Here is a 26651-nt window from a genome sequence, read left to right as displayed (position 1 = left end):
ATAACTCACAAATGGTTTCAGTATGTCTAGTAGGAAAATTTCCATACCCTTGTAAAATTTCCTTTATACAATCAATTCCATAAGTATTAGGAATCACAATAAAAAGGGACTTTATATCAAGGGTTACCAGGAGGAAAGGGTCATGAGCATGGCTGTCATACCAACTATGTAGCTGGGTTAGAAAGTCACCCGTATCCTTGATATAACTTGGTATAAATTTCAAAAAAACCCATGAAGATATCCTGTAAATATACCGATAGCGATTCCGTCATCCTTCCCCTTCCTGACACTATTGGCCTCATTGGAGGTTTCTCCAGGGATATATGTATTTTGGGAAGTCCATAAATTACAGGAATGGTTGGGCATGGTACAGTTAGGAAATGGAAAATGTCAGTATCTATATCACCCATCATCTCCTGATCATAGATGCACATATTTATTTTACTAATCATAGCATCTATCTCTTTACTACCAATAGGTTTAAATGTTTGCCTGTCTAGTAACAACTCCGTCATGGATTGTAGATATTGTTCCATGTCCATCACTATGATGGCTCCCCCTTTATCAGCTTCTTTTATAACTATCTGGGTGTTATTCTGCAGTAGTTTCAATGCTTGAGACTCGTCAATTGTCAAATTATATATTTTTTTAAAACTCTTTTTATCATAAAGATCACGGATTTGCTTCTCACATAAGTTATTAAATACACTAATAACAGGGTCACTAACAGGAATAAAGGTACTACTCCTTTTAAGTGGCTACCCACAGAATTATTGCTGTTCTTAAATATATTCTTTAGTTTCAAACTCCTTGAAAATAGATTAAGATCAGTAATTGCATTAACCAAATCATCAGTTTTCCTGCTGGGACAAATTTAGTCCCATGTGATAACAGGGACATCTCTGCTTCAGTTAACTCATAACTAGAAAGATTAACAACCAAAGGACGAACTAAATTGTTCTTCTCACAGGTCTCCTTATTTGAAGTCACTATAGTCGTCAAATAAGGAGACCTATCAGAAGAACAATTTAGCTCGTCCTTTGGTTGTTAATCTTTCTAGTTATAATTTGACAGTTGAGTCTCAAGCATTGAAACTACTGCAGAATAACACCCAGATAGTTATAAAAGAAGCTGATAAAGGGGGAGCCATCATAGTGATGGACATGGAACAATATCTACAATCCATGACGGAGTTGTTACTAGACAGGCAAACTTTTAAACCTATTGGTAGTAAAGAGATAGATGCTATGATTAGTAAAATAAATGTGTATCTATGATCAGGAGATGATGGGTGATATAGATACTGACATTTTCCATTTCCTAACTGTACCATGCCCAACTATTCCTGTACTTTATGGACTTCCCAAAATACATAAATCTGTGGAGAAACCTCCAATGAGGCCAATAGTGTCAGGGAGGGGATGGATGTTGGAAGCAATAGCGGTATATTTACAGGATATCTTGAAGGGTTATTTGAAATTTATACCAAGTATTAGCAAGGATACAGGTGACTTTCTAACCCAGTTACATAGCTGGTATAGGTTCATAGGTTCATACTAGGCTATCTGCCCTAGGGCATTTATAAGCCTAGCCAGAGTGTGTTTGGCTTTCGCCACCCATTTTAAATTAATTTTGCTATGCCCTTTTTCGAGGTTAGTATACTGTGCCTCTGTCTAACAGTGACACAGAAGTGATACCCGGGGTAAACCTACGATCTCCCATCCACTCATCAAGATTCCTCTTGAAGAGAGTCAATGAGGGACTCTGCCTAACCTGGACTGGGATTTTATTCCAGAGTGAAGGGAGCCTCTGGGTTATGAATCTGTCCCTCCAGCATGTCCTATTTATTTCAGTGCTGAGGTTCAAGTCTCTCGAGCTCGTAGTTCAATGGGATTTGGATTTTCTGAGGTGCAGCATGTCCATTAATTCTGGGTTGGACATGGCTTTATACATCAGGCACAGATCACCTCTGAGCAGGCGGTATGCCACTGAGTAGAGTGGAGTTTCTTTAACCGGGCAGCATATGGCATCTGTTTGAGCCCTTTGATCCTCTTGGTGAGGTACTTTTGGGGTCTTTCCAGTTGCTGCAGGTGTCTGGTAAGGTACATCCCAAAAGTGGCATTGCACTCGATTATGGGCCTGATGAGGGATGAGTAAAGAGGCACGATGACCTCCCCTGATCTAGATGTGAATCCCTTCATGATTAGGTGGGCTATATAAAATGTTTTTCTAACCACTTTGGCCACGTGTTTGTCAAATGAGAGATTGCTATCAACTTGGGTCCCCAGGTCCCTAATTACTTCTTCTGTACTTAATGGATTACCACCTATGTGGTAATTTGTGGGCACTTTGTTTTTGCCAAAGGGGATGACTATACACTTTTTGGCGTTTAGCTTGAGGCCATGGCTCTGGCACCAGTTGTCTGTTTCTATGAGGCCCTTTTGGAAGATGCTTGTGTCGGCTGGAGAGTCAATTATGGCGCCCAGTTTGCAGTCATCTGCGAACTTGGTCAGCCACAGTCCTTCCATGTTGGCCTGTACCTCCGAGAAATATATACCAAACAAGTGAGGTCCTAGGACTGAGCCTTGTGGGACGCCACTTGTAACTGGTTTGGAGTCTGACATGGCTCCAGCAATTCTAACCATGTGGGTTCTGTCCTTGAGCCAGTTTGCAACCCATCTAGTGACGTAGGGGTTTATATTTAAGCTGATGAGCTTATCTATAATGCCCGAGTGGGGTATTGTATCGAAGGCTTTTGCGATGTCCAGGTAGGCTGTGTAGACCACCTTCCCCTCATCAATGGCCTTGGTGACTGTTTCAAAGAAATCGACTAGGTTTAAGAGGCTAGATCTGCCCTTAACAAAGCCGAACTGGGTAGGATCCAGTGTCTGTAGGTCCCCAATATCTTTATTTATGAGGTCCATGATGATCCTTTCCATAGCTTTGCAGACCAAGCTAGGCTTATGGGGCGATAGTTTCCAGGATCCGTTGAGGCACCACCTTTGTGGAGAGGGACCACTGTTGCTGTACACCACTCTTTGGGTACATATCCTGTAGTAAGGCTGAGATTAAACAATAGTTTTATGTTTGGGTTTAGCTCTTCTTGGAGTTCATGTAGGACGCAGCCCAGGACACCATCTGGTCCCATTGATGCTGTGTTTTTTGCTTTGGAGAGGGCGGCTCTTACCTGAGCATCTGAGATGTCAGGGGCAGCACACTGCTGGGATAGATATTTGCCCTTTTGGTGGGGGGGGGGGAGTTTGCGCTGAACCTGTCAGCTAGGATGTTGCCAATGTCTGTGGGTTCAATGTATTTTTTGTCATTTTGGACTAATTCTGAGCATATCTGGGAATTCCCACCCAGGTTCCTAACATAACTAAAGAAAGCCTTGTGATTATCCTTAGTGTCCTGTGCAATTTTTCTCTCGAAGCTGGCCTTAGATGATTTTATGAGTGCCCGTAGTTTTTTGCTAATACTGATCAGAGATGCCTTCCCTTTTTGGGATTTTGCTCTATCATGTAGTAGCTTCCTCCTTCTATTGTATAGTTTGTTTATGGCTGGGGTCCACCAGACAGGACGTCTGCCTTTGGAGGATTGGGTCTTGGTTTTATTTGGGATTGCATGATCCATGCATTCCTGAAGGTGTTCATAGAATGCGTTTATAAAGGATTCTGCGGTCTGGGCCGTATTTTCCACAGGCTCGGGGGCTTTGAAGGATTCCACCTCGGTTTTGAGGAGTGTGAAATTTGCTTTAGAGAAGTTTTTCACTGTGGTTTTCTGGGCAGGGGGTGGGATTGGCCGTGCTCATGACTCTTTCCTCTTGGTAACCCTTGATATAAAGTCCCTTTTTACTGTGATTCCTAATACTTATGGAATCGATTGTATAAGGGATACAAGAGTATGGAAATTTTCCTACTAGACATACTGAAACCATTTGTGAGTTATTGGATTTGGTTTTGGAGAACAACATTTTTATGTTTAATAAACAAGTGTACCATCAGATATGTGGAGCAGCTATGGGCACGGCTGTAGCCAAAGCATATGTGAATCTGACACTTGGGAAAGGATTAATGCGCATGGAAGTGCTAATCCATATGCATCCAACATTTCATTTTATAAACACTTTATGGACGATATTTGTTTGGTTTGGCATGGTGCTGCTATGGAACTGCAGGGCTTCTATGAATATTTAAATAATACTGTTGAATTTCTTAAATTTGAAATAACATTTTCTGAGGACACTTTGAGTTTTTTGGATGTTCAAATACGAATGACACGGTCTGGTTTGGAGACATGTATATATAAAAAAAGTTGTGCAAGTAAATAAATACTTACATAAAGAGAGTATGCATGCAAAAAGGACTTTTAAAAGTGTCCTTAAAGGTCAATATCTACGAGCTGGTAGGCTGAATACTCAATCAGAGGTTTGTTAGACTCAGATGTAGGAAATGACTAGTCATTTTCTTAAAAGAGGCTATAATATGGATGAAATAGAAGCAGCTAGGAGGGATGCCCTACAGCTAAGGGATTCTAAAGCTAAACCTTATTTTTCCAATCAGACAACTACTGTCCCTACTGATATGGGCATGATTCAGTCACAACCTTTGAGGTATCTTATGACCTATAGTGAAGCTAGTAAGACAATAGAGAATGTTATTAGGAATAACTGGGACATCCTGAAGGCTTTACCGGGCCATGAAAATTGGCTTTCGGATTGACCTATGTTTCCCTACCGTAACTGTAGCAATCTGAAAAAATTGTTGTGCTATAAAGATTTCTCTTTAAATAATAATACTGCTTCCATTTTTAATAAAAAGGGTACTTTCCCTTGTCACAATTGTTCCTGTTGCTCTAGTATAAATCAATCAGTTGAATTTGTATATCCTGTGAATGCAGGAAATGTATTTTCCGCTATACTGCAAAATGTAATACACCATCTATTATTTATCTTGCTACATGTAATAAATGTTTGGAGTTCTATGTTGAAAAATAGGTTAGGAGGCTAAAAGACAGGATAATAGAACACGGGTCTGAGATTCGTAGGAAAATACTTACCAACTCTCTAGGCAAATATGTTAGTGAAACTTATGATACTCATCAATTCAGTTCTAGGGTTATACATGTGATATATCCGAATGCTAGACATGGTAATTTAATAAACTGGGTAGATATGAAGGAATATGAATGGATCATCTGACTGGAAGGTCTAAATAAGCAGATTACACTTAAACCAGTTTTGAAACTTAAACAACAAAAAGTGAAGAAAACATTATTCTGCACTATTTATGTATTTGCTGCTGCTACTGTGATTTTAAAAGCTTAATTGCTGTTTTGAATGATGTTTCTAATAGGTTGCTGTGTCATGTGATGTGACTGAATTGCATTTAAAACTGCTGTTTTATAGTCATTTTATGTAAGACACTGAAGAAGGATAGTTTATCTCTGAGCTTTGTTGTTTTATTAAAGTTTTTTGACGGTGTGGAGTACTACTTTTCTTTGCTTGAAGCTGCTATTTTGTATTTCTCCACTTAATCAGTGGTTCACCTTTAGTTTGGTGTGGGAGACTGGGGTAATGATGGTATTGTTTGCTGAGGTGATTTTGAATAGCAAAAAGGGGTCTAGGATGTCCCGCCTAGGGCAGTCTGATGCTCAGCCAGTATGCTAAAGCCTAAAAAAGATCTTGTATGCACTGTATGTCACATTTATGCTCCCTGCATAGAACATAGGGCATAAAAGGGGCATACAGGCGCAACTACCTAGAACTGAATTGCCTCAGAAGAGAGCAGTCGCTGTAGGACAAGGGAGTCGATGCACATCCAGAAGAAAAAAATGCAGAACAGACAAAGGGGGGGGGGGGTGGAGGGAGAGAGTGAATACTGCAACAGTGAAGAGGGCATCTACTGTTATGGTAATATTTTTACACAACTGTACTATGTCGTTCTTTATTGCTGTTGCAGTATTCTACAGAGAAGTGAGAGTAAAAAAAGCTCAAGAAACAGAATGGGAGGTGGAAGGCTGGAAAGACTCCTCAACAAACCCACATAAAATGGCTTCAGCAAAACCTGCTCTGGCCCTAGAAACCATATCCAACTTATAATGCTTAATAAAGGTATGCACTGAAGACCAGAAGTAGCAGCTTCAAGGATGGAATTAGTGTCCAATTCCTTGAAGGCACCAGAAGAGGCAACAGCCCTAGTGGAATGAGCTCTAACAGAAGTAGACAGAGATTTGCCATGAAAAGAATAACAAAAGGGAATTGCCTTAAATATCCAGGAGGGGATGGTTTACTTTGAAACAGTCAAATTCAAAGACTGGGGATGAAGGGAACAAAAAGCTGATCAGACTTACCAATAGTCCTAGTTTTATCAAAGTAGTACCTGAGCTGTCTGTGCAAATCCAGGGTATACAGGAACCTCTCACTAGCAGACTTTGGAAAAGAGAAAAAGGAAAAGAAAGGAGTTGTACTGACTGAAGAACAGCTCATTTACTACCTTGGGCATAGGTTCATAGGAGTTTTTAGGTTAACGACCACAAGGGCCTTTTAACCATAGCCATGCATCCCAAATCTCTGACAACTTCTGATACCCTTGATAAGTGTAAGCATGGGCCTGGGAGATTAACAATTTACAGGTTACCTGTTTGCATTAGAGACATAGATGCCAAACCAGGGATGAATTTCCAGTTTCCCATCCAGTTGTCCAAGTTGCACTTTTATTGGATTGGGGAGGAACTCTGCTTCACATGGACTACCCCATCTATGGAACAGGTAGTCTCTGAGATACATACTTATCTCTCCAGCAGGTCCTGTTTTTATCACAGGGAAGGTTTAAGTCTTTAGAATGAGTAAGTCTGGTACTTTTTTTTTTTTTGTGGATATGCAGGAGGTCCATCAGAGTGGGGTCTGATCTCCCCTCAAAAGCCTGTAGGAGACAGAATATAGGGATAGGGCCTTGAGGCGGTCAGCATTGGATATATTCCTTACGCCCTGTATTCTTTTAGTGAGGAACCTCTGTGGATGTTCCAGTTGTTGGATCTGCCTGGATAGGTACATACCAAAGGGGACATTGTACCCTATTCCTGGGGGGGGTGGCCATAATGGCCTGGAGCTCAGAAACTCTCTAAGCAGAAGTAGGAGCCAGCAACAAAACAGTCTTCCAGGTACAATGTTGCAAAGAAGCAGAATCTGCAGGCTCAAGAGGAGCCTGAGACAAGTTTTCCAAAACAAAATTAAGGTCCCAAGGATGAGGACTAGGTTTTCTTGGAGGCCTAATATGGAGGATATTTTTAAGAAATTGCTTGACCTCAGAACGACAAGTCATAGGAGGATTCAAGGGCAGACCAGCAGAAATGGCTGACAAATGGGTCTTCACAAAAGAATAGGCCGAGCCAGACTTGAACAATTCACACAAATAAGAGAGGGCCAGAGGGGACCCCACTAAAAAGGGTTCTGGTTATAAGCAGGGCACAAGACATAAAATCTTTTCCATGTTGACATGAATTGCAGATAGTAAAATACAAGATCAAGAAAAGTAAAAAAAAAAAAAATACACCCAATGGGGCACATTGCTAAATATTCAGTACAGCGACAAGGCGTTCAGACCAACTGGCAAAAACAGCATTCAAACTGGCAGCAAATAGTTCTGGGTAGTTGCGTCCATACGTCACTTTTATCCCCCACGTTCTGTGCTGGGAGCATAAATGGATGCGGCACATAAATATCTTTTTTAGGCTTTTGCATATTGGCTGAGTGTTGGGCTGCCCTGGGTGGGACATCCCTTCTCTGTAGAATACTGCAACTGTGATATAGAAGGAGATCTTGCTGATATTGCATTTTTGGGGCTATGATTATTTGAGGCGAATGAGTTGGATTACAGCATTTTAAACATTTTTTTTCCTTTGAATCATGATTTTGGTGCCATTTTTTTATGGCAAACATTCTGACAGGAGTTTTTCATCAGTTTATGATTATTTCTTGTCTAATGTAATTTTAGGGTATATCCTATCAATTTTGACTAAATTAGCCTTTTTAGGGTACTTTGTGGATGTGTTGGTACTTGGAACTGTGTTACTAAAACTGTCATGTATTCAGTACAGTCTTTAGAATGGTAACCCCTGCAGATTGTTTTTGGCATCATTTTATATGTTAAGCATTTCTGACGGAAATTTTTCATCAGTTTATTGTTTATTTGTTGTCTAATACTGTGTTTAGGCTTTATCCATTAATTTTGACTGAAACTATTAATTTCTTCTTTGCGGTTACTAAACCTGTTCATTTTCAGAAGCAGTGGACCTTTATGTATTTTGTGCTTTAAACTGTGTTACTGAAAATACTGTAATTTTCTCAGTGCAATGTTCAGAATAGTATCCATGGTCTTTAGATTACTATTTATTGGGGAGTAGTGGAATTTGTCCGTCTTCTAGGCTGATGGTGCAGTCAGTATTTGGTATTGAGCTAGCTAGTTTTATCTCTCCTAACATGATGGACTCTGATATGGTGGCCCCCTCACCCCACCATATACTCCTTGTGCACCTCAAAAACAGAATTAAATCAAGAAATATGCCTCAGCATACAACTTGTGACTCTGAGTAGCCTAGCTTTGGGCAGGCTGTTGGACCACTCACTCTCTTTTACCTCCATGCCCCCTGTATGGTGTAAGTACCACAACTGTGCATAACACCAGGGTCAGACACATCCTCCGGGTCTGTACCATTGCCTGGTTGAAGTGCAGGAGAACCAAACTCTTTAGGTGCAGAGGAAGTTAGGGGTGCAGAATCTGTTGCCACTGCTGATACATCTTTCAGGGATACTCCCAGTAGTGTAGTACATGCATAGAAGTAACAGATGACCCACTACTTTGCAGAGCAACAGTCTGTTTTTCACATGAGCTGGTGGTTTTGGTTAGATCCATTATTCAGGCCATTGATTACAGGGTGCAAAACTGGGTTTTGACCAACACCAGTACTCCCACCCACATTCAACCATCCTAGAATCCTAATTTTGTAAGGAGATCTGGAATATAAGGTTTTGGAAGTGTCAGAGTCTGATCAGTATGTTTTCTCTGAAGATGAAAAGGTTCAGTAACCAAAACAGATACTTTCTTCTACCCATATACTGACTAGTTTTAGGCTTGTATTCTTTTGCCCTCAACATCAGCATGAGAACGCGGCCCCAGACATGGCCTCCTTCCCTCCATTGATCACTGTGTTGGACATTATTTCTGAAGAAGCTTCTAGTTCTCTGCTGAGTGATTCTCTGCATCATAAAGACTATGTCTAACCCCAATTCCTAATCAGCCCCTTCAGAAATTCTAGGCAACTGGATAAAATCTTAGGGAAAGAAGTTGGCGCATGGCAGCAGGGTCGTTTTTCAAGTGTTAACTGCCAATGTATTTGTGGAAATTTATGTTGAGGTGTATGTATAGTTTACAAGAAGTTGCTACATAGTTACTTGTTGAGCAAAAGTTCTATGGGAAAAATATTGTTTGCAATATTTCTTAAGTGGCTATATATGATTTAAGTGCCTTTGAGGGCGGCCAACACTGTTTCTGGAAATACAGTGACATCGGTTGTGATAGGGAGGTACGGCTACTCAGTCACATCCTTTTTGATGAATTTAAAAATGAGATTTTGAATACTTCACTTACTATAAGTGTGCGTGTGTGTGCGTGTGTGTGCGTGTGTGTGTGTGTGTGTGTGTGTGTGTGTGTGTGTGTGTGTGTGTGTGTGTGTGCGTGTGCGTGTGTGTGTGTGTGTGTGTGTGTGTGTGTATGTGGTACAGCAGCTAATCAGATCTAAAACACTGGGATGACAAAGGTATACTGATTCAAGGGCTGTAAACTTATTTTCAAATATTCTTCTAACTAACAAGATCATTTTCAGCTGTCTAAGTCCCAGCCATACAAAAAAAAGCAATGTACTTAGAGGAAATAGCAGTATGAGATTTCTGCCAAACATAATGAGAAGAACTCCTTTTCCTAAAAGGATAAAAAACCCCTTCCAATTTTTGACTTTGCCAAGGCTCTGCACCTGTCATTGTCAACTTCCCCTCTGGGTACAGTGACTTGGCAGTTAGCTTTCAACAAGACAGCCTTGCTGTCAGACATTTCCAATGACTATTTGCTCTACTTCGGTGGCAGAGGTCAGAAGTGGAAGGAACATCTGCCTCCAACCTCGTGAGTTTCCTATAACCCGTCTGACCAGATTTTGTTATTCCTTCCTATACTCTAGCAATTGCTGAACTCAGGGGGTCATAGAATTGGTCCTTCTTGCAGACAGAATGAATACTTTTTTTTTTTGGACTCCAGAAGCTACTGGTTCCCAAATGAGAGGCATCATGGAGACTGGATTGGACCTATCCTTTCTGAATACTTTTTCAAGGTCCCCAAGTTCAAGAAGCTAACCATGCCAACAGTGCTTCCTTTCCTGCTGGATGACTGCTTCATGATGACCTTGGACCTGAAGGATGTGTACCATTTTATACCCTTTGTTCATTGTTTTAGGAGTGTTGTGTCAGGTTCGCAGTTCTATGCATTGCCCTTTGGGCTATCCAGGGCACCTCGAGTGTTTAAGAAATACTTTGCTACAGTAGTAGCTCACTGTGAGACTCACGTCATTCACCTTTTTCCTTACTTGGATGACTTGCTAATATCTGCAGAGTCTGTATTCAGGTATTTGGAATCTCTAGAGAAGGTCTTAGCCTAACTTTTCCAGACTAGGGTTTATGGTGTCCGTGAATCTCTTGATACATTCCTTTCCTTCCAAATCCTGTACTCCCTTTAAAAGATAAAAACAAGCAAGCAGTGCCTCCTGCTAACAGACACCTATGAAGAGATGGCAGGAGGGGAAAAATCCGAAAAAGAAGGTATTTTTTTTTCCAAAAAAGGGTTAGGTGCCCTTCTCATAATGACTGTGCCAGAAGCCCAGTCACTTTCCTTTCCTTTCTGCCCCTGCATTTGTTCCTCTTTCACACAGTCTGCCACTCCGTGCTCCCTTTTGGCAGCAAATTGCCTCAGACAAATGGGCTTTGAAAATTCAGAAGGGTTACAGTTGGCAATGGATAGAAAAAGGCCCCCTGTTTTAGGGATTCCCCCAAGCTCCCAATCATAGTTGTCTCCCTTTCCCCAAGTGCTCCAACACTTGTTAAAAGCAGAAGTCATGAAGCATGCTCATGCAGATCAGATAGGAAAGGGCTATTTACTCCAAAATGTTTCTGATGCCAAAGAATGAATACTCTTGGAAATCAGTTTTGGATTTATATTTCCTCCGTTGTTTTGTAAAGATTTCAGAATTCAAGGTGTTGACTCTTCACATAGTGTTAGGTCTGATCCCAGATCAGTGTGTTATGGTAACTTTAGATCTTAAAGATGCTTACCTCACATTCCAAAAGCAAGCAACTTCAAGATATTTCTAAGATTTTGTGTGTCTGGTTCAAAATATCAATTTTCTGCATTGCCCTTTAGGCTGTCCACTTCACCAAGATTGTTTACAGTGTGTCTAGCACCAGTGGTGGCCCATGCAGCAGGATATCCACATTCTTCCTTATTTAGATGACTTGCTTGTTTCTGCTATGTCTTTCCCCAGTTGTCAGGAATTCCTACCAAAGGTGTATGTACTGACAATGTGCAAGATGCTAGATAAATATGAAAGAATCATCCTTTACTTCTTCACACAGGATTGTGTTTCCAGGTTGCCTGATAGACACTGTGCAAAAGGCTTTCTTTCCTCAAGAGAAAGTGGGTTTGTATCTGGAAGTCTTCATGAACTTTTCACCCCAGTGTTAAGCTACTGCTAGAGAATTTCTCAGGAGACTAGGCTTCATGGCTTTTATGATTCCCATGATCCACTTTGCTAGGCTACATATGAGAGAGAAAAACAGGTGAACCCAACATTCTTATCCCTAGAGTTTCAAATTCCATTGTTTGGTTTTAAGTCTGAACTGCATTGGTGGAGGTATCAGACGGCTGGTAATCCTGATCTTCCTTTTTTTCCACCTGCCCTCCAGCACAATCTGTATATAGAGTTTCTCAGATTTTACCCGGGGAGCAGTTTCAAAGGGAGTAAAGGTACAAGGACCATGTGACAGTTCAGACAGAGTAAAACACATCACTATTAATGAAATGTTGGCTGTGATTCAGGTCATAAAGTCTCTACATAATATTTGGCACCCAGATCTTTTCCAGATTATTACAGAAAACACCTCAGTTGTGTGGTACATGAAAGTGGGCACTAGGTCTTACCTTCTGTGCAGGCTGGCAGTGATAGCTTGGGAGTTAGCTCTTCAGCATTCTAGAAGTCTCTAGGCATCTTAATACCATCAGGGAAAAACATTGTAACAAACTAAGCAGATCTTGGGCAGACCTTCATGAGTGGAAGCTCAACAAATAGATCTTCGTGGAACTGATTCAGATATGCGGAATACTTCAGGTAGGTCTGTTGCCTACTTTCAAAACAGACAACTAAACAGATTCTGTTCCAGGACTCCTTGCATGCAGGCCTGGAGAACAGATTCTCTTTTATTCCTCTGATCATGGATGTTACTATATACATTTCCATCCTTTCCAGTGATTTCCAAAGTAATTCTGAAAATTAAAAAGTTCAGAAATACTCCCTTCTGGCCCAAGCAAAATTGTCTCTCCCTTCTTATGGAATTGGACAGAGAAATTGCTACAAGCTTCCTCACAGACTGGATCTGCTTACACAAGACAAGGGTAGTTCGATAGACTCTGAAATCAAGCAACTTCACCTGACTGTCTGTATGATTCAGTTTTGATGCCTTTTAGGCACCACTTTCATGAGGATGTGCAGTTGGCACTGAATGAGAAAAGAAAGCCTGTTACTAGAATATATATTGGAAAATGGAAGAGACTTGCTAGTTGGTGCATAGCATATGACTAGGGAGCCATGAAGGATTTTGTACCACTGTTGCATAAAATATGTGCGAGTTATTATCCTCTGGCCTCTTATTCCTCTTTAGTTAATCCTGCAGCCATTTATAGGTACATATAGTATGTGTGTATGTATGTGTATGCATATATATGTATGTATACTATTGCATGTATTATTTGCTTCAGTGCCTGCCCTTGAAAACCCCTCTCTCTTGTCTGTTTATAATCATAAAGTTTCCAAAAGGAGTTTTACACCCAAAGCCTACTCATAAGTGGGTCCCTCGTTGGAATTAAAAATTTGTACTGGAAAAACTAACCATGTCACCCTTTGAATCTTCTTATCAGGCTGACTTAAGGTTCATCATTACAAAGCACTACAAACTGGATTCCCTTTCCAGGTCTAGAGTAGGCTTTGCTAAGACCATTGTCCAGGAGCGTCTGGACTCTTTATCTTTCCTTCTCTCAGGTTGGATAAGCTACAGTAGTCTACTACAGCATTGAGAATGATGAGCATAGTTCAGTTGTGTAAGTTGCGGTTACCCATAATGGATATAGAAATTATTCTTCAGTAGCCATCCCTGCCCACCATCCTCCTCCTTGAATGTAGTTTGGTGTGATACATTGTTAGATTTTGTAGTTTATATCTTTGTTTTGTTTGGGATGAGTTCCCCATATTGTAGTTTGTTTATTTATTTATTTATTTTATTTAACATTTGTTTGCCAGGATAGTCTGACTGGACAACAAGTGTCCGTTTTCAGCGGAGTCCTGGGGAGACAAACTCCATAAGTTTGCAGAGAGAAGAAAAATTTACAAGAGAGAATTACAAAGTAGTAGCATACATTAGTATACAATAAGAGTATAGTCCCTAATTTGGTTAAAAATACAAGTGTAGAGAATATACAGTGAGAGTAGGTAAGTAACTGGTAGAGCATTGCAAGATATTTCACAAATGAATATGAGTATATAAATGTTTAAGTTTTCCATATATACATTGAAGCAAATAATACATGCAATAGTATACATGCATATATATGCATACACATACATATATATGCATACACATACATACATACATACTATAATATATATATATATATATATATATATATATATATATATGTATATTATACATATGTATGTGTGTGTATATATATATATATATATATATATATATATGTATTTATATGTATATATAATATATATATATATATATATATATATATATATATATATATATACAATACATACATTTTCTCTCTCTCTCTCTCTATATATATATATATATATATATATATATATATATATATACACACACACACACACACACACACGCACACGGATACATATATACACACACGTACATACACTCATATATAGGTTATTGTTCACACATGAATAGGTATAGTTAGATGGTGTTAATGGTTAGTTAAGGGCAAGAAAGTCCTGAATATTTTCAGTTACTCTAGCTGTTTATGTAGCCTCCACCAAAAAGGGCTTAGCCTATAAGCAGACAGAGAGTGACCAATGCGGGAGGGGATGAAAGGTTTTGAAAGCTAGCCTGTCGCTGTATCCTTGGCGGGATACATCTCGTAGGCTACTACAGCAGTGAAGAATTCAAACATTTGTTATGGGTAAGTACAGCTTGCACAACTATACTTTAGTGTGGTAGCCAATGATGTCCTTCTATTCCATTGTTGCAGTATTCTACTAGTGGATTTACCTTTCTTACGATCAGGTTGCCAGTTCAGGTTTCCAAAGATTTTCAGTCCCTCTTGGTGCATCGGGCATCTGATGTGGAGACAGGAACATGGGCCATAAAGGTGACGTCTGCACACACCAGCCCTCAGAACTTTTCAGCCGCCAGCCATACGCCAGGTGTTCCTGCTACTCACAGATGTCGGATCTGAATCAAATCAAAGCTAAGTACCCTGTTGGGTATTCTTTTAGTCCTTTTTTTGTATAGTGTATAGTCTGTTCATATCTGGTAAGAGTAAGTGCAACTGTGGTCGCTAGATTCCCCATAAAGACACCCACGACCAGTGCCTTTTCTGTTTGGGTAGGGAACACAATTATAAGAACTGCGTCATCTGCAAATTGTTCATCCCCAAAATCCTTCATTGCAGTTTACATGCACTTAATTTGTACCTCGAGAATCAGCATTTGACAGATTGCGCTAGGTATGGAGACTGGCTCCCGAACTGCAAGGAAGAGGGCCAAGTCCATGTGGCCTACTACTTCCACTGCTCCTCCGTCTGCCCCTCCTCAGCCTGTAGCCATAGTCAGCTTGGTTGAGGATCCAGCATCTGCCACAGCAGATAAAGTGGGCACCTTACAGGAGGCCGCACAATCTAGAGCAGACGACATGTCCGGGGAGGACATACCGGCACCTGTTACAGATGCCAGGGGGGGACCAGTGCCTTTGATGGGGGCTTCGGACTCTGCCGTCCCACTGATAACCACTAAGCGTACCACCAGACAGACACCTGCTAGGCCTTCTAAAAAGAAACAGAAGACTAGACATCTTTCTCCAGAGCCTGAATCTTTACCTGATTGGCAGGCCTTCAGCCAAAGTTTATACAATGCCTTCATGGCCCTTAGGCCTTCTGCTGAAACTGCTCCTGCTACTCCACCTCTTCTACATCCCAGACTTTCCATCCCTGAAAGGACAGCGAGTTAACCAGCAGAGGAGATGTTGGCTGACTACTTTTCCCAGATCTAATCTCCCCTGGGCTATGGATCTCCTGAGGAAACCTCTGCAGAGCCTGATTCCCCAGTGGAAGACTTAAGCTTCAGTAACACTGTTAATTTGATGAGAGACCACTTCAAGTGGGAATGCTCAGACAAGACTGAGCAACAAAAGAGATTTTATGATTTCATACAGATGGATTCTCCTAATCCTTTGCCTGCTCCCCCTGACTTCCTGGATGCATTTGCTCATCCAGATTCCCAACCACCTGCTCCTTGTAGGGTGGATAGATTATACAGGGTCCCTGACTCAGACAAATTCTTGCTCAAGTGCCCTCCGGCAGACCCTGCCACTGTCTTCATTTCCACTGACAGGGCATCCAAGCTTCTTCCTACCACCACTGTCCTCCCAGCAGATAAGGACAGCAAGAATATGGAGAGGTGGGAAAAGAAGATTTACAACTCTGCCACCCTAGCTTTTAGGGCAATAAATTACCAGTCTCACATGGCTAAATACTCTGTTACTGTGATGGACAAAGCCTCCAAGGAGTTGAATAACATCCCTGACTGTGCTGCTAAAACATCCCTGTCCTCCTTGCTAGGGCTGATCACTCAGGTGAACAAGCACTCCCTTATGTGTGGATATGATGCAGCTGGAGCCACAGCTAGGTCAGCTGCATCAGCATCCGTGTTAAGAAGATACTCCTGGCTGCGCCCGCAGCCCCTCCCTGATGACTTCAGAGCCAAGCTCCTGGATGCCCCCCTGGACCACTCACCCCACTTTGGTGCTAAAATGGCTAACCTTTTTAAGTCTCTGCAACAAAAAGGGAAGGACATACAGGACCTCAAGCATCTCATAGTCTTTCCTGTCCCTAAGTTCCAGAGGTACTATCTGGCAAAGACTCAGTTTATAAGAAAGACCCCAAGGCCTTCAAGCCCCTACCAGGTCTAGAAGACTCCCCCAGAAGACAGTCTACTCAGCCTAGGGCACCTCAGCCTGCTAGCCAGAGGCCTCCCTTTCCTGACAGGGCAGGCTATGTCTGACTGCCTGCCACAACTCTCCCCCCCTCACCTTTTTCCCTTCCTCTGTCCACCCGCCTCTTTCACTGTCTCCCTACATGGTCCCTCGTCACATCAGACAAGTGGGTTTTATCCATCCTGTGGGAGGATTACTTTATGACTTGGCTCTCGCCTCCTCCAAGACTGGCAGTGCCACAACCACCTGCATCCCAGCTGCCCCTTCTCCATCAGGTCTTAAACAACATGCTGTTTCAAGGCACCATAGAATCAGTACCCCCTCATTCTCAAGGGAAAGGATTCTGTTCCAGAATATTTCTGGTCCCCAGGAAGGAAAGACCATAGAGACCTATCTTAGACCTCTCTTGCCTCAACCTTTTCTTAAAGGTCCCCTTCTTCAGGATGCTCACTTTACCCACACTCTTTCCCCTCATTCTTCCTCAGGCTTTCATGGCAACCCTGGGCATAAAGGTGGCCTGCCTCCACATCCCCATAAAGCCTGCATTCAGGAAATCTCTCAGATTCCTAGCAGACTCTTCTCAGTTTCAGTTCTGTGCCCTCCCTTTTGGGCTGTCCACTACCCAAAAGGTATTCACAAACTGCCTGGCTCCAGTGATTGCCTACTGCAGGACCAAGGGAATACAAATATTCCCGTACCTAGACAACCTCTTAGTTCAGGCAGCAGACAGAGAAATCCTCCTGCTCCTGCTTCAGTCTCTAGGGTTCCTGATAAATTTCCCAAAATCCCATCTCAATCCGGCACAGGACATTGTCTTCTTGGGTTGCAGAATCAAGACAGACATCATGATGGCCTCCCTTCCAGGGGAAAAGGTAATATTTCTTACCCACCACCTTCTCTCTGCCCTTCATTCATCAGAACTGTCTGCGAGACAGTTCCTTAGACTACTGGGGTACATGGCAGCCACTATCCCCTTGCTACCCCTAGCAAGGTTACACATGAAATTTCAGTGGTACCTTCGCTCATTGTGGATCCAGCACTCACAACCCCTCGAGTTCAGGGTCTCACTCCTCCCCTGTCTCCGCCAAGAACTGAAATGGTGGCTAGATCAGGTAGCCCAGAATTTGGGACTACCCCTACAAATGCCTCCCTCTTCCCAGACCATGTACATGGATGCCTCAGATCAGGGCTGCAGAGCAACTGTGGGTCCAAGGATAGTGCAAGATTTGTGGACAGACAGACACAAATAAGAGCACATAAATGTCAGGGAAATGAGAGCAATTCTCCTCACCCTGCAGGCCTTCCAACCTTACCTCCAGCAGGGCCACCTGAAGATCTTCACAGACAACAACATTCATGTGGTACCTCAGCAAGCAAGGAGGGACCAAATCCTACCTCCTGTGCAAACTAGCTCTAAAGGTATGGGAGCTAGCTAGCTCTCAAGGAATCACCCTCCAGGCAGCCTACATCCTGTCCCAGCACAACTCACAGGCAGATTCACTAAGCAGAACCAAATCAAACAGCCATGAATGAATGCTGTCAAGAGAAGTGTTTCTAAATCTGTTCCACAAGTGAGGTATTCCATAGATAGAACAGTTTGCCTCCTCCCCAAACAGGCAACTTCAGAGCTATTGCTCCAGAACACACAACCTGAAGGCATTATAAGCAGATGCCTTCTCAATGTCATGGAAGGGGAGATTCCTGTGTGCATTCCCCTCCTTCCCATTAATTCAGAGAGTCCTACTGAAAATCCAGCACGACTCACCAAAAATCTTACTGGTGACTCCCTGCTGGCCAAGGCAGCACTGGTTCCCTCTACTTCTTCATCTGTCCAAGGGCAATCACCGCAAGTTACCCCCCCCCCCCTCAGTGGACCTGCTCACACAGCACAAGGGGGCACAGATACACCCACAGTGGCAGTCTCTGCACCTCACCCTGTGGCAGATAAGATTCTGATCCCCTTCAGACACCTGTACAATGAGGATGTGCTTTCAGTCCTGCAGGAGGCCAGGAAACCCAACACAAGAAAATTCTGTATCTCCAAATGGAAATGGTTTTCTACCACGTGTCATAAAAGACAGATGAATCCACTGGACAGTGATATTCATCTGATTCTGTCTTATCTGTGTGAACTCTTACAGTCAGGTTTGTCCTACTCCTCTCTAAAGTCACACCTGTCTGTCATCTCTGACTGCCTGGCTATGGACCCTTCGCTGGCATCCAGACTCTCAGCCAAACTTTTCCTCAAGGGTGTTCTGCACCTGAGACTGCCCTCCCTGGGATCTTAATTATGTGTTAGAAAAACTCACTTTGGCACCCTTCGAACCAGCCGACAAGGCCCCCATAAAGTTTTGCACATGGAAAACTGTACTACTAGTAGCTTTGAATTTGTCCAGAAGGGTCTCAGAGCTTCAAGCCCTTATAGCTACATCCCCTTTTCTGTTTTTTTTTTTCATATGGACAGGGTCACCCTTAGGACAAACCCTTCCTTCACTCCCAAGGTGGTCAACGAACTTTCCTTGAATCAGGCTAACTACTTGCCTGTCTTCTTCCCTAACCCACAGGGAGATAGTGAGAGAGTCCTTCATTCCCTAGATGTGCACAGACAGCTCAGATTTTATTTGCATAAAACCAGACCTTTTCGCTGATCAGACCAGCTGTTTGTCTCCTTTCACCCCAGGGCTCTGGGGAAAGCGGTGGGCAAGCAGGCAGTTTCATCCTGGATTTCCAGGGCTGTTTCCTTTTGCTACTTACACCATGGGAAGACCTTGCTAGGAAATGTCAGTGCCTATTCCACAAGAGCTATGGCCTCTTCTGGAGCCTTCTTTATAGGCCCAGACACTAATTCCATTCTGGAGGCAGCTACCTGGTCTTCTGTACACGCCTTCACCAGACACTACAAACTGGACCATATCTCAAAGGCCAGGGCAGGGCTTGCCAGGGCTATTCTGCATGGATTCCTGGAGTCCTCTTCCAGGCCACCTCCCAGTCAACAGTGAGCTTTGGTACTCTGGTCTATATCAGCTTATCAAAATCTGATGAGCGCAAACTCTGTTTGTTCGAACCCTAAACGTCGAACAACCTAGCAGCGAAGACATAGAACAGTGATTTTTTTCCCAGGGTAAAAAAATTGCTGGGCCATTTTTGGGAGTTTGACATTTCCTCCACTGTGGTGCGATGGCAGAGTTGGTATTCCTTCTTTTTTGCAGAACAGCGATTTTTTTTTTTCCCCCTGGGAAAAAAATTGCTGTTTTGTGTCTTCGCTGTTTTGGTTGTTCAACGTTTTGGGGTTGATCAAAGAACATTTGCTCTTATCAGCTTTCTATAAGCTGATATAGACCCTTGGTACTCACCCACTAGTAGAATACTGCAACATTAGAATAGAAGGACGTAGGAAAGTTGTGTAAAGTCTTCCCATAACCATAGATGTCCTTCTCTTCCATGTTGCAGTATCCCTCCACCTTCCCCCTCCTAATCTTGCATTTGCTCTCCTTGGCTACTTGACAAGCTATGCCCTTCAGGGCTGGCTCTGTCTGGGGCTGCTGTCTGTGTTCTTAGGGCTGGTGCATGCAGACGTCACCTTTATGGCCCACGTTCCTGCCTCCACGTCAGACGTCTGATGCACCAAGAGGGACTGAAAATCTTTGGAAACCTGGCCGGACAACCTGATCGGAAGAAGGGTAAACCCACTAGTAGAATACTGCAATATGGAAAAGAAGGACACCTATGGATATGGTAAGATTTTACACAACTTATCTTTCTTCTAAAGATTCAGAAGGACCCTCCCAGAATAATTGCATTGACCCGCTTTTGGCCCAAGCAACAGTAGTTCTTCTTTCTTTTGAAAATGGCCAAGGGGGATTACCACAAACTTCCTCATAGGATGTATTTATTAATACAGGACAGGGGATGTTTGATATACTCCAGCCTTCTATTTTTACAACTTACTGCCTGAATGATAGAATTTTAATATATTTAAGCACCTGTTTTCTGAGGACATGCAGCAAGTATTAAAGCGGGCTAAGAAACCCGATAGTAAAAGTCAACTTTGGCTAATTGGAGATTTTCTAGTTGGTGCCCAAGTAAGGATCAGGACCCTTTTCTTGCCCAGATTCCTTTGGGTCTGCAATATTTTTGTGAGTTATTATCCTCTAGCCTTTCTTACTCTTCTATCTAGCTTTACTCAGCCATATCTGTTTGTCTGCCTATGCACCCCCCACTTTTTGCCCTGCCTCAAGTGAAACTTTTCTAATACAGCATTTACATCTCTGCCTGCCTAGAAGGCGTGTAACCCTTTCTTGGGATCCTAATTTTGTTCTTGAAAAACTTAACAGTTTTTCTTTTTGAACCTGCTCAAAAGGCTGATTGGAAGCTATTATCTTGCAAAATAGTGTTACTTGTTCTGAACAGTATCTGAGTTACAAGCTCTTATGGTGGGTGATTCAACTTTATCTTATTTTTCACGAGAATAGGATAACCCCAAGAGCAAATCCTTCGTTTATGCTTAAAGTGGTTTTAGTTTACCATAAGCCAAGCTGTACATCTCCCAATATCTACCCATAACCAGAAGTAGGAGAGAGAGAATTTTACACTCACTGATGTTCACAGGCAGTTCCAATACTGCACTGACAAGGCAAAAACATTTAGGATTTCAGATCAGCTACTTATTTCCTATGAAGGTAAGAAAAGGGACAATCAGACACTTTCTAAATGCTTGTATCATGCTATTTATTGCTTTTTGTTACTTTCATCATAATAAGGCACTTCCAGGCAGGGTCAAAACCCATTCTACCATGGCTTTGGCTCTTTCTATGGCTTTTGGAAAGGAATGGAAATATACTAGTCCCAGCAAGTTTGGTTACCTGTGCATACTTGTACCAAGCACTACAAATTAGACTCTTTCTGTAGGACCAGAGTTGGCTGTGCTAGGACTGTATTCTCCTGGGGCTCCTGGACATTGACCCTTCTTCCTCCTCCTCTATTTCTTTCTAAGCTCTAGTATTCTAGCCATATAGCTTACAATACTGCAACAGTGATCTAATGGCACACATTGTATAGTTGTGCAAGTAAACCTACCATAACAGCTGATGCTTGGATAGATCACTGTTGTAGTAGGAACACCCTCCTTCCACCCCCCCCCGTTTTTATTATATTTTAGATATTTCTTTTTCTGTTATTACCAGGCACATACTTAGTGCGTAGGGCCCTTGCCACTGTTACTCTGAGGGAAGAAAACTCTATAAACATTTTGCCTCCTAACCACTGAGTTTATACTATTGTCAAGCTGTTTAGTGGTTCGTGCATATGGAAGGTGCCCCTTAAGCTTTGGAAGGTGGCTGGTTGCCATATCCTGGGCAGGATATAACCCATATAGTTTAGACTAGTACAGCAGTGAACTATTCAAACATACTGCCACAGTAAGTTTACTTACACAACTGTACTCTTCTTTAAGTTTTAGTTTTCCTGAAATTATAGCAGAGAGCTTAATTTAGCACATTACTTCAATAACACACATTTATACTGCAGTCAAATAGGCATTCATGTAAGCAGACATGCACTATAAATCATTACTGCTTAAATGAATACTGTTACCTCACTTTTGCCGGATCAGCAACTTTTGTGAGGTGCAGATCACACCCATCCCCACCCCTAAGAGTTTGTGCCCATGATAGCTGTTCCCTTCACTCCATCCTATCTAAAGTATTGCTGTCCTCAAAGACTGCTTCATAAGCCTTCATTTATATTTGTTTTTCTCTCTCCAAGTTTTTCATGATAACTTGCATGGATAACTGTCCTGGTGGCTGTATCTACTTCATATGTCCTCTTCTACATTATATACCCGTTTGCATGTCTGCTTTTCGGATACTTTTTCTTTTGCTGATACTTGGAAAGTAGAAGAATTTAACAAGGCAGTTTCATGCTGTAATAAACCATGATCCTGAAGTTATTTCTATTACAAGAGTGTTTTTTTCTGGTCTTGAGGGTAAGAGCTGGAGTCTATAACAGTCAGCATGTCTCAATCATGACCATTAAAGCACTGTGGAGTATTTCACCAAAAAGTGTAGAAATATTTTGCAAGAATTGTTGGAAGCCTATGGGCATCAGTACCCATCCCTCACCATCTGATAATATGCTATATTATATTCTGCAGATACATTTGTAATCACATAGTGGACTGGGCAGATGTGCTACCATGTCTAAGTGCTTTCATTCTGAATTTTCCTTAAATGCAGTGCAGGTAAAACTTTGTACAGTACCTGTTTAGAGCCTCTGAACTATCAAGCAGTGCAACACATTCATATTAGACGTTCATTCACATATTCCTATCTTGAGCAGATTATAGTGGAAACCTAATTATACATGTGTGCCATGCTCAAAAATGAATGTATAAATCTGTTGATGACCTGATTAATTTTCTTTGCTACACTGAAAAGTTCTTGAATTGCTGCTTTAATTCACAATTCATGTGATTAAGCTGTAATAGATTACCTGAAGTATGAAACCGGACACAGAATAAATCAATTGAAAAATTACTTATTTTTGTTTTATTTTCTTGACATTTACCAGGAAAATCTTATTGGATAATAAATACCCATTTTCAGTTGCGGCCTAGGGAGAAAAGATCCAGGGAGTTAAATTACATCAAATAAAATAGTAGTATAGATGTAGTTAAAGAAAAGCATATATGCATATAAATTGACAGTGGCCTACATAAATTATGATAACGCATGAGGAGATACCAATGATGTAGTAAAAAAATTGAAAAATGACAATTAACTATGACAGAATATGCAAAAGTTTTAGAAATATAGTCTGTTATGCTAGGAAAACAAAAAGATATACAAATCTCCCCTAAAAATGGGGAGAGGACAGGTGTTGAAAGGTATAGATAGTATTGTGAATGGTTAGTAAGAATGTGAAGTATTTGTTGATGTAGATTATACTGATGAGGTGCATCGGCAGAGCCATGAGTTAATTCTTTGAGAGAGGACTTAAATTCATAGAGACTGGGTATAGTTCTGATTGAATTTGGGGTAGAGTTCCATAGTTTGGCTATGCAGTGTGAATATAGACTTTGTCCCATACGTTTTTGGTTTATAGATTTCAAGCAGGTTTTTGGCTTGAGAGTGCAGAGGGCAACTTAAAGTGATGTTTATTGCTGTTATAGTGCAACATTTTGTTGAAATGTTATTCTTTATTAGATTTACTAGAATATGCAATTTGTTTCAGCTTTTTAAGTCAAAAAGTGCATAAATTGATTAAAATTTGTGAATTGTGTGCAGAGAACAAATTGGAAATTGGTGGAAATTACAGAGATTTGTAGGTGCAATTGTCCAGTGGCCCTACTTCTAAACTAGGGGCAGGGGACTTTGACATGAGCCATAGGAGTGATGGCTTCTGTAAATGTGGTTACTAATATCTTTACATCTGGTGCTGAACTAGAATACTTCATCAGATAGTGCTTCTGAATGCCCTTTGTTAGGTTTATAGCTGTGAGTACCTGCCTGGTATTGTCTTAACTTGTTTTTTTTTTTTTAATGTACATTGCAATTATAATTGGTATAAAGCTGCTGTTGTAATGTTTAGAACTGCCCCCAATTTCAAGAGTCAGCATTTTAAATGAAATTGCTCTGGTTTCCTTTGTGGCTGCAGTATAAACTAAATATGTTTCCAAGATGTATATTTCTGCTTTAGATATTATATGTTTTGTCTGTTTATAAAATTACTGGTTCATAGAAAAGCAGAGGTAGCAGTTTAATTATTCACTCTAAATATTTCTTTAGTGTATGTCCTTCGGTAATATGTTGCATGACATGTGCCCTTATTGCAATTTGGTACTGCATGTGTTTGCTTTTTGCTGTTTTACCTCAGTGTACACACCATCAGTGTTGTATATTATATCTGAATTAGAAGATGAATAAGAAATCAGAATTGAAAAATGCTGATTGCAGGTACTATTTTGCTATTTATTTTAGGTGGTGCCAGATGTTTCTGAGAAAGCAGCTCCCTGGAAACCTTTAGAAGGAAAGCTAAATACTCAAAATTCACTCAGTAAGGTATGTATTTGTGGAATGTAAAACTTCAGTCTGCAAAAGAATATTTAGAAGATGTGTTACACACATGTGAATACCACTGGTGCAAAGATATTGTAAAATGTTACTCAGAAAATAGTCATGTGCTCCTGTTTGTACATTCACCTGTCTGGAATTCATTAAGCAGAAAGAATATGATGTTTGCTATTTGCAGAGATACTATGATCATCTGTAATGCTAATGAAGAGAGCCCCATGTGACGTTAGTGCATCTGCTGGGGTAACTAGTAATTTCCTCAAGTCCAGTTTCATTTACCCTTAAACTGATGCAGTTTCCAAAGTGATTGTCTTTATTGATTATTTATTGGCATTTGATTACTGGGAACGTTTGACTGGTAGGAGCCCGTTGTCAGTGGAGACCCGGGGAGAAAAGATCCAAAGTATTGCTGAAACGTCTAATTGGCCTCGTATGCAAGACTATGAAACAGATAATCATGGACATAATTAACAATGACATTGGAAATCTCTAGACTCTAGACCCAACCCAGTTCAGCTTCATTAAGGGCAAGTCCTGCCTGCTCATTTTACTGGACTTTTTTGAGAAGGTCACCAAGGCTATGGGTGAGGATAAGACAGTGCATATGGCCTACTTTGTCCTGGCCAAGGCATTTGCCACAGTACCCTACTTGGGTATTATAGATAAACTCACAAAATTGGGCAGAAATGTCTGAGTCATCAGATGGATAACCAAATGGCTCAAGAGTGGGTGAATCCACATCCAGCAAGAGACCAGTGACCAGTGGAGTATCACAGAGCTCAGTGCTGGGCCCCCACTTCTGTTTGTAATGTACATTTCAGATGTCAAGGCAAATGTCGATGGCCTTTGGCTGATCAAGTTTGCTGATGACCCCAAGCTGGGGGCAATCACTGACTCCCCAAACTATGTTGATATCCTTGGGAAAGGTCTGAGGCAGACTAATGACTGGTGTCAGAGCCATGGCCTCAAAATAAATGTGAAAAAGTGCATAATAATACCCTTTGGGAAATCAAATACCCTGCAAATTACATCATTGATTGCATCCCCCTAAGATTGGAACCAGTGGTGAGAGATCTGGGTACTCGGATAGGTAGTAATCTGAACTTTGACCATGTGTCCACTGTGGTGAGGAAATCCTTCCTTCTGTGTGGCTCAGCTTATAGGTAAGAGCATGACATCCAAATCTAATGATGTCATAGTACTGATGCACTCAGCCCTCATCCGATCAGTAAGAAAGTGCATTGCACCTTAGGCATAAACCTCGTCAGGCACCTGCAACAGTTGAAGCGTCATCAGAGGTTTCTCACCAGAAAAATATAGGGTATAACCAACATGTCATATGTAGACCAATTAAAAGTTCTATCTCTGTGTTCAGTTTCCTATCAGTTACTGAAGGGGTGATCTGTGCCTGACCTACAAGGCAGTTTCTGACCCAGCCCTGATGGAAATGTTGCATATTTACAAACCTAACTAGATGAATGTTACCCTCTCCAAAGATCTAAACCTGATCTGTGACATGCATAGATCATGCTGGAGAGACAGATACGTGTGCCAGAGATTGCTCCTCCTCTGGAAAAGGCTTCCTATTCACATGAAATAGAGCTCTTTCCTGACCATCTTCAATTGCAATCTGGACCAATGGATGGTAAATCGCAAATTCACTTGTAAGGTGGTGCCCATGTCCCTCATGGGCAGAGGCATGCTGTAAAAATAGTCAAAACCACACTTGCTGATCCTTGTTATCTTTTCCCTAGGGATAGAAAATTGGGTAAAATCTGGGTGAAACTGGCTAGCATTGTAAGGGCTCATGTGCCATTAGCCTAGTAATCTCCTATGAACCTGTTACAGAGCATTTGAAGAATAGTAATTTTACAGTCTTAAAAAATAATGCAAAGAAACAAATATGATTTTAATAATTATACCAAATTGGACATAATATTAAAACATTGGTTAAGAACAGATACAAGTTATATGACGATGATTTAATAGTTAGAGAAAAAAAATAGTTTATAGAGAAATTAAAGGTTAGTTGGTAT

The 26651-nt window shown here is 41.4% G+C and overlaps 1 protein-coding gene across 7 annotated transcripts in view; it reads left to right on the top strand.

Moving 5' to 3' along the window:
• The window catches only part of CEP43 (centrosomal protein 43), a 2274574-nt gene that overhangs the window by 1427531 nt on the left and 820392 nt on the right, over nt 1–26651 (top strand). For all 7 annotated transcript variants that reach the window (XM_044069398.1, XM_044069434.1, XM_044069407.1 and 4 more), the window contains exon 11: nt 24523–24603. In XM_044069398.1, coding sequence (XP_043925333.1) covers nt 24523–24603 — 81 coding nt within the window. The remainder of the gene's footprint in view (nt 1–24522; nt 24604–26651) is intronic.

The sequence above is a fragment of the Protopterus annectens genome, chromosome 1.part0 (genome assembly GCF_019279795.1).
Source record: "Protopterus annectens isolate FY-2018-M chromosome 1.part0, PAN1.0, whole genome shotgun sequence".
In the NCBI taxonomy this organism is placed as follows: domain Eukaryota; kingdom Metazoa; phylum Chordata; order Ceratodontiformes; family Protopteridae; genus Protopterus; species Protopterus annectens.
This window is presented reverse-complemented; position numbering and strand designations above follow the sequence as displayed.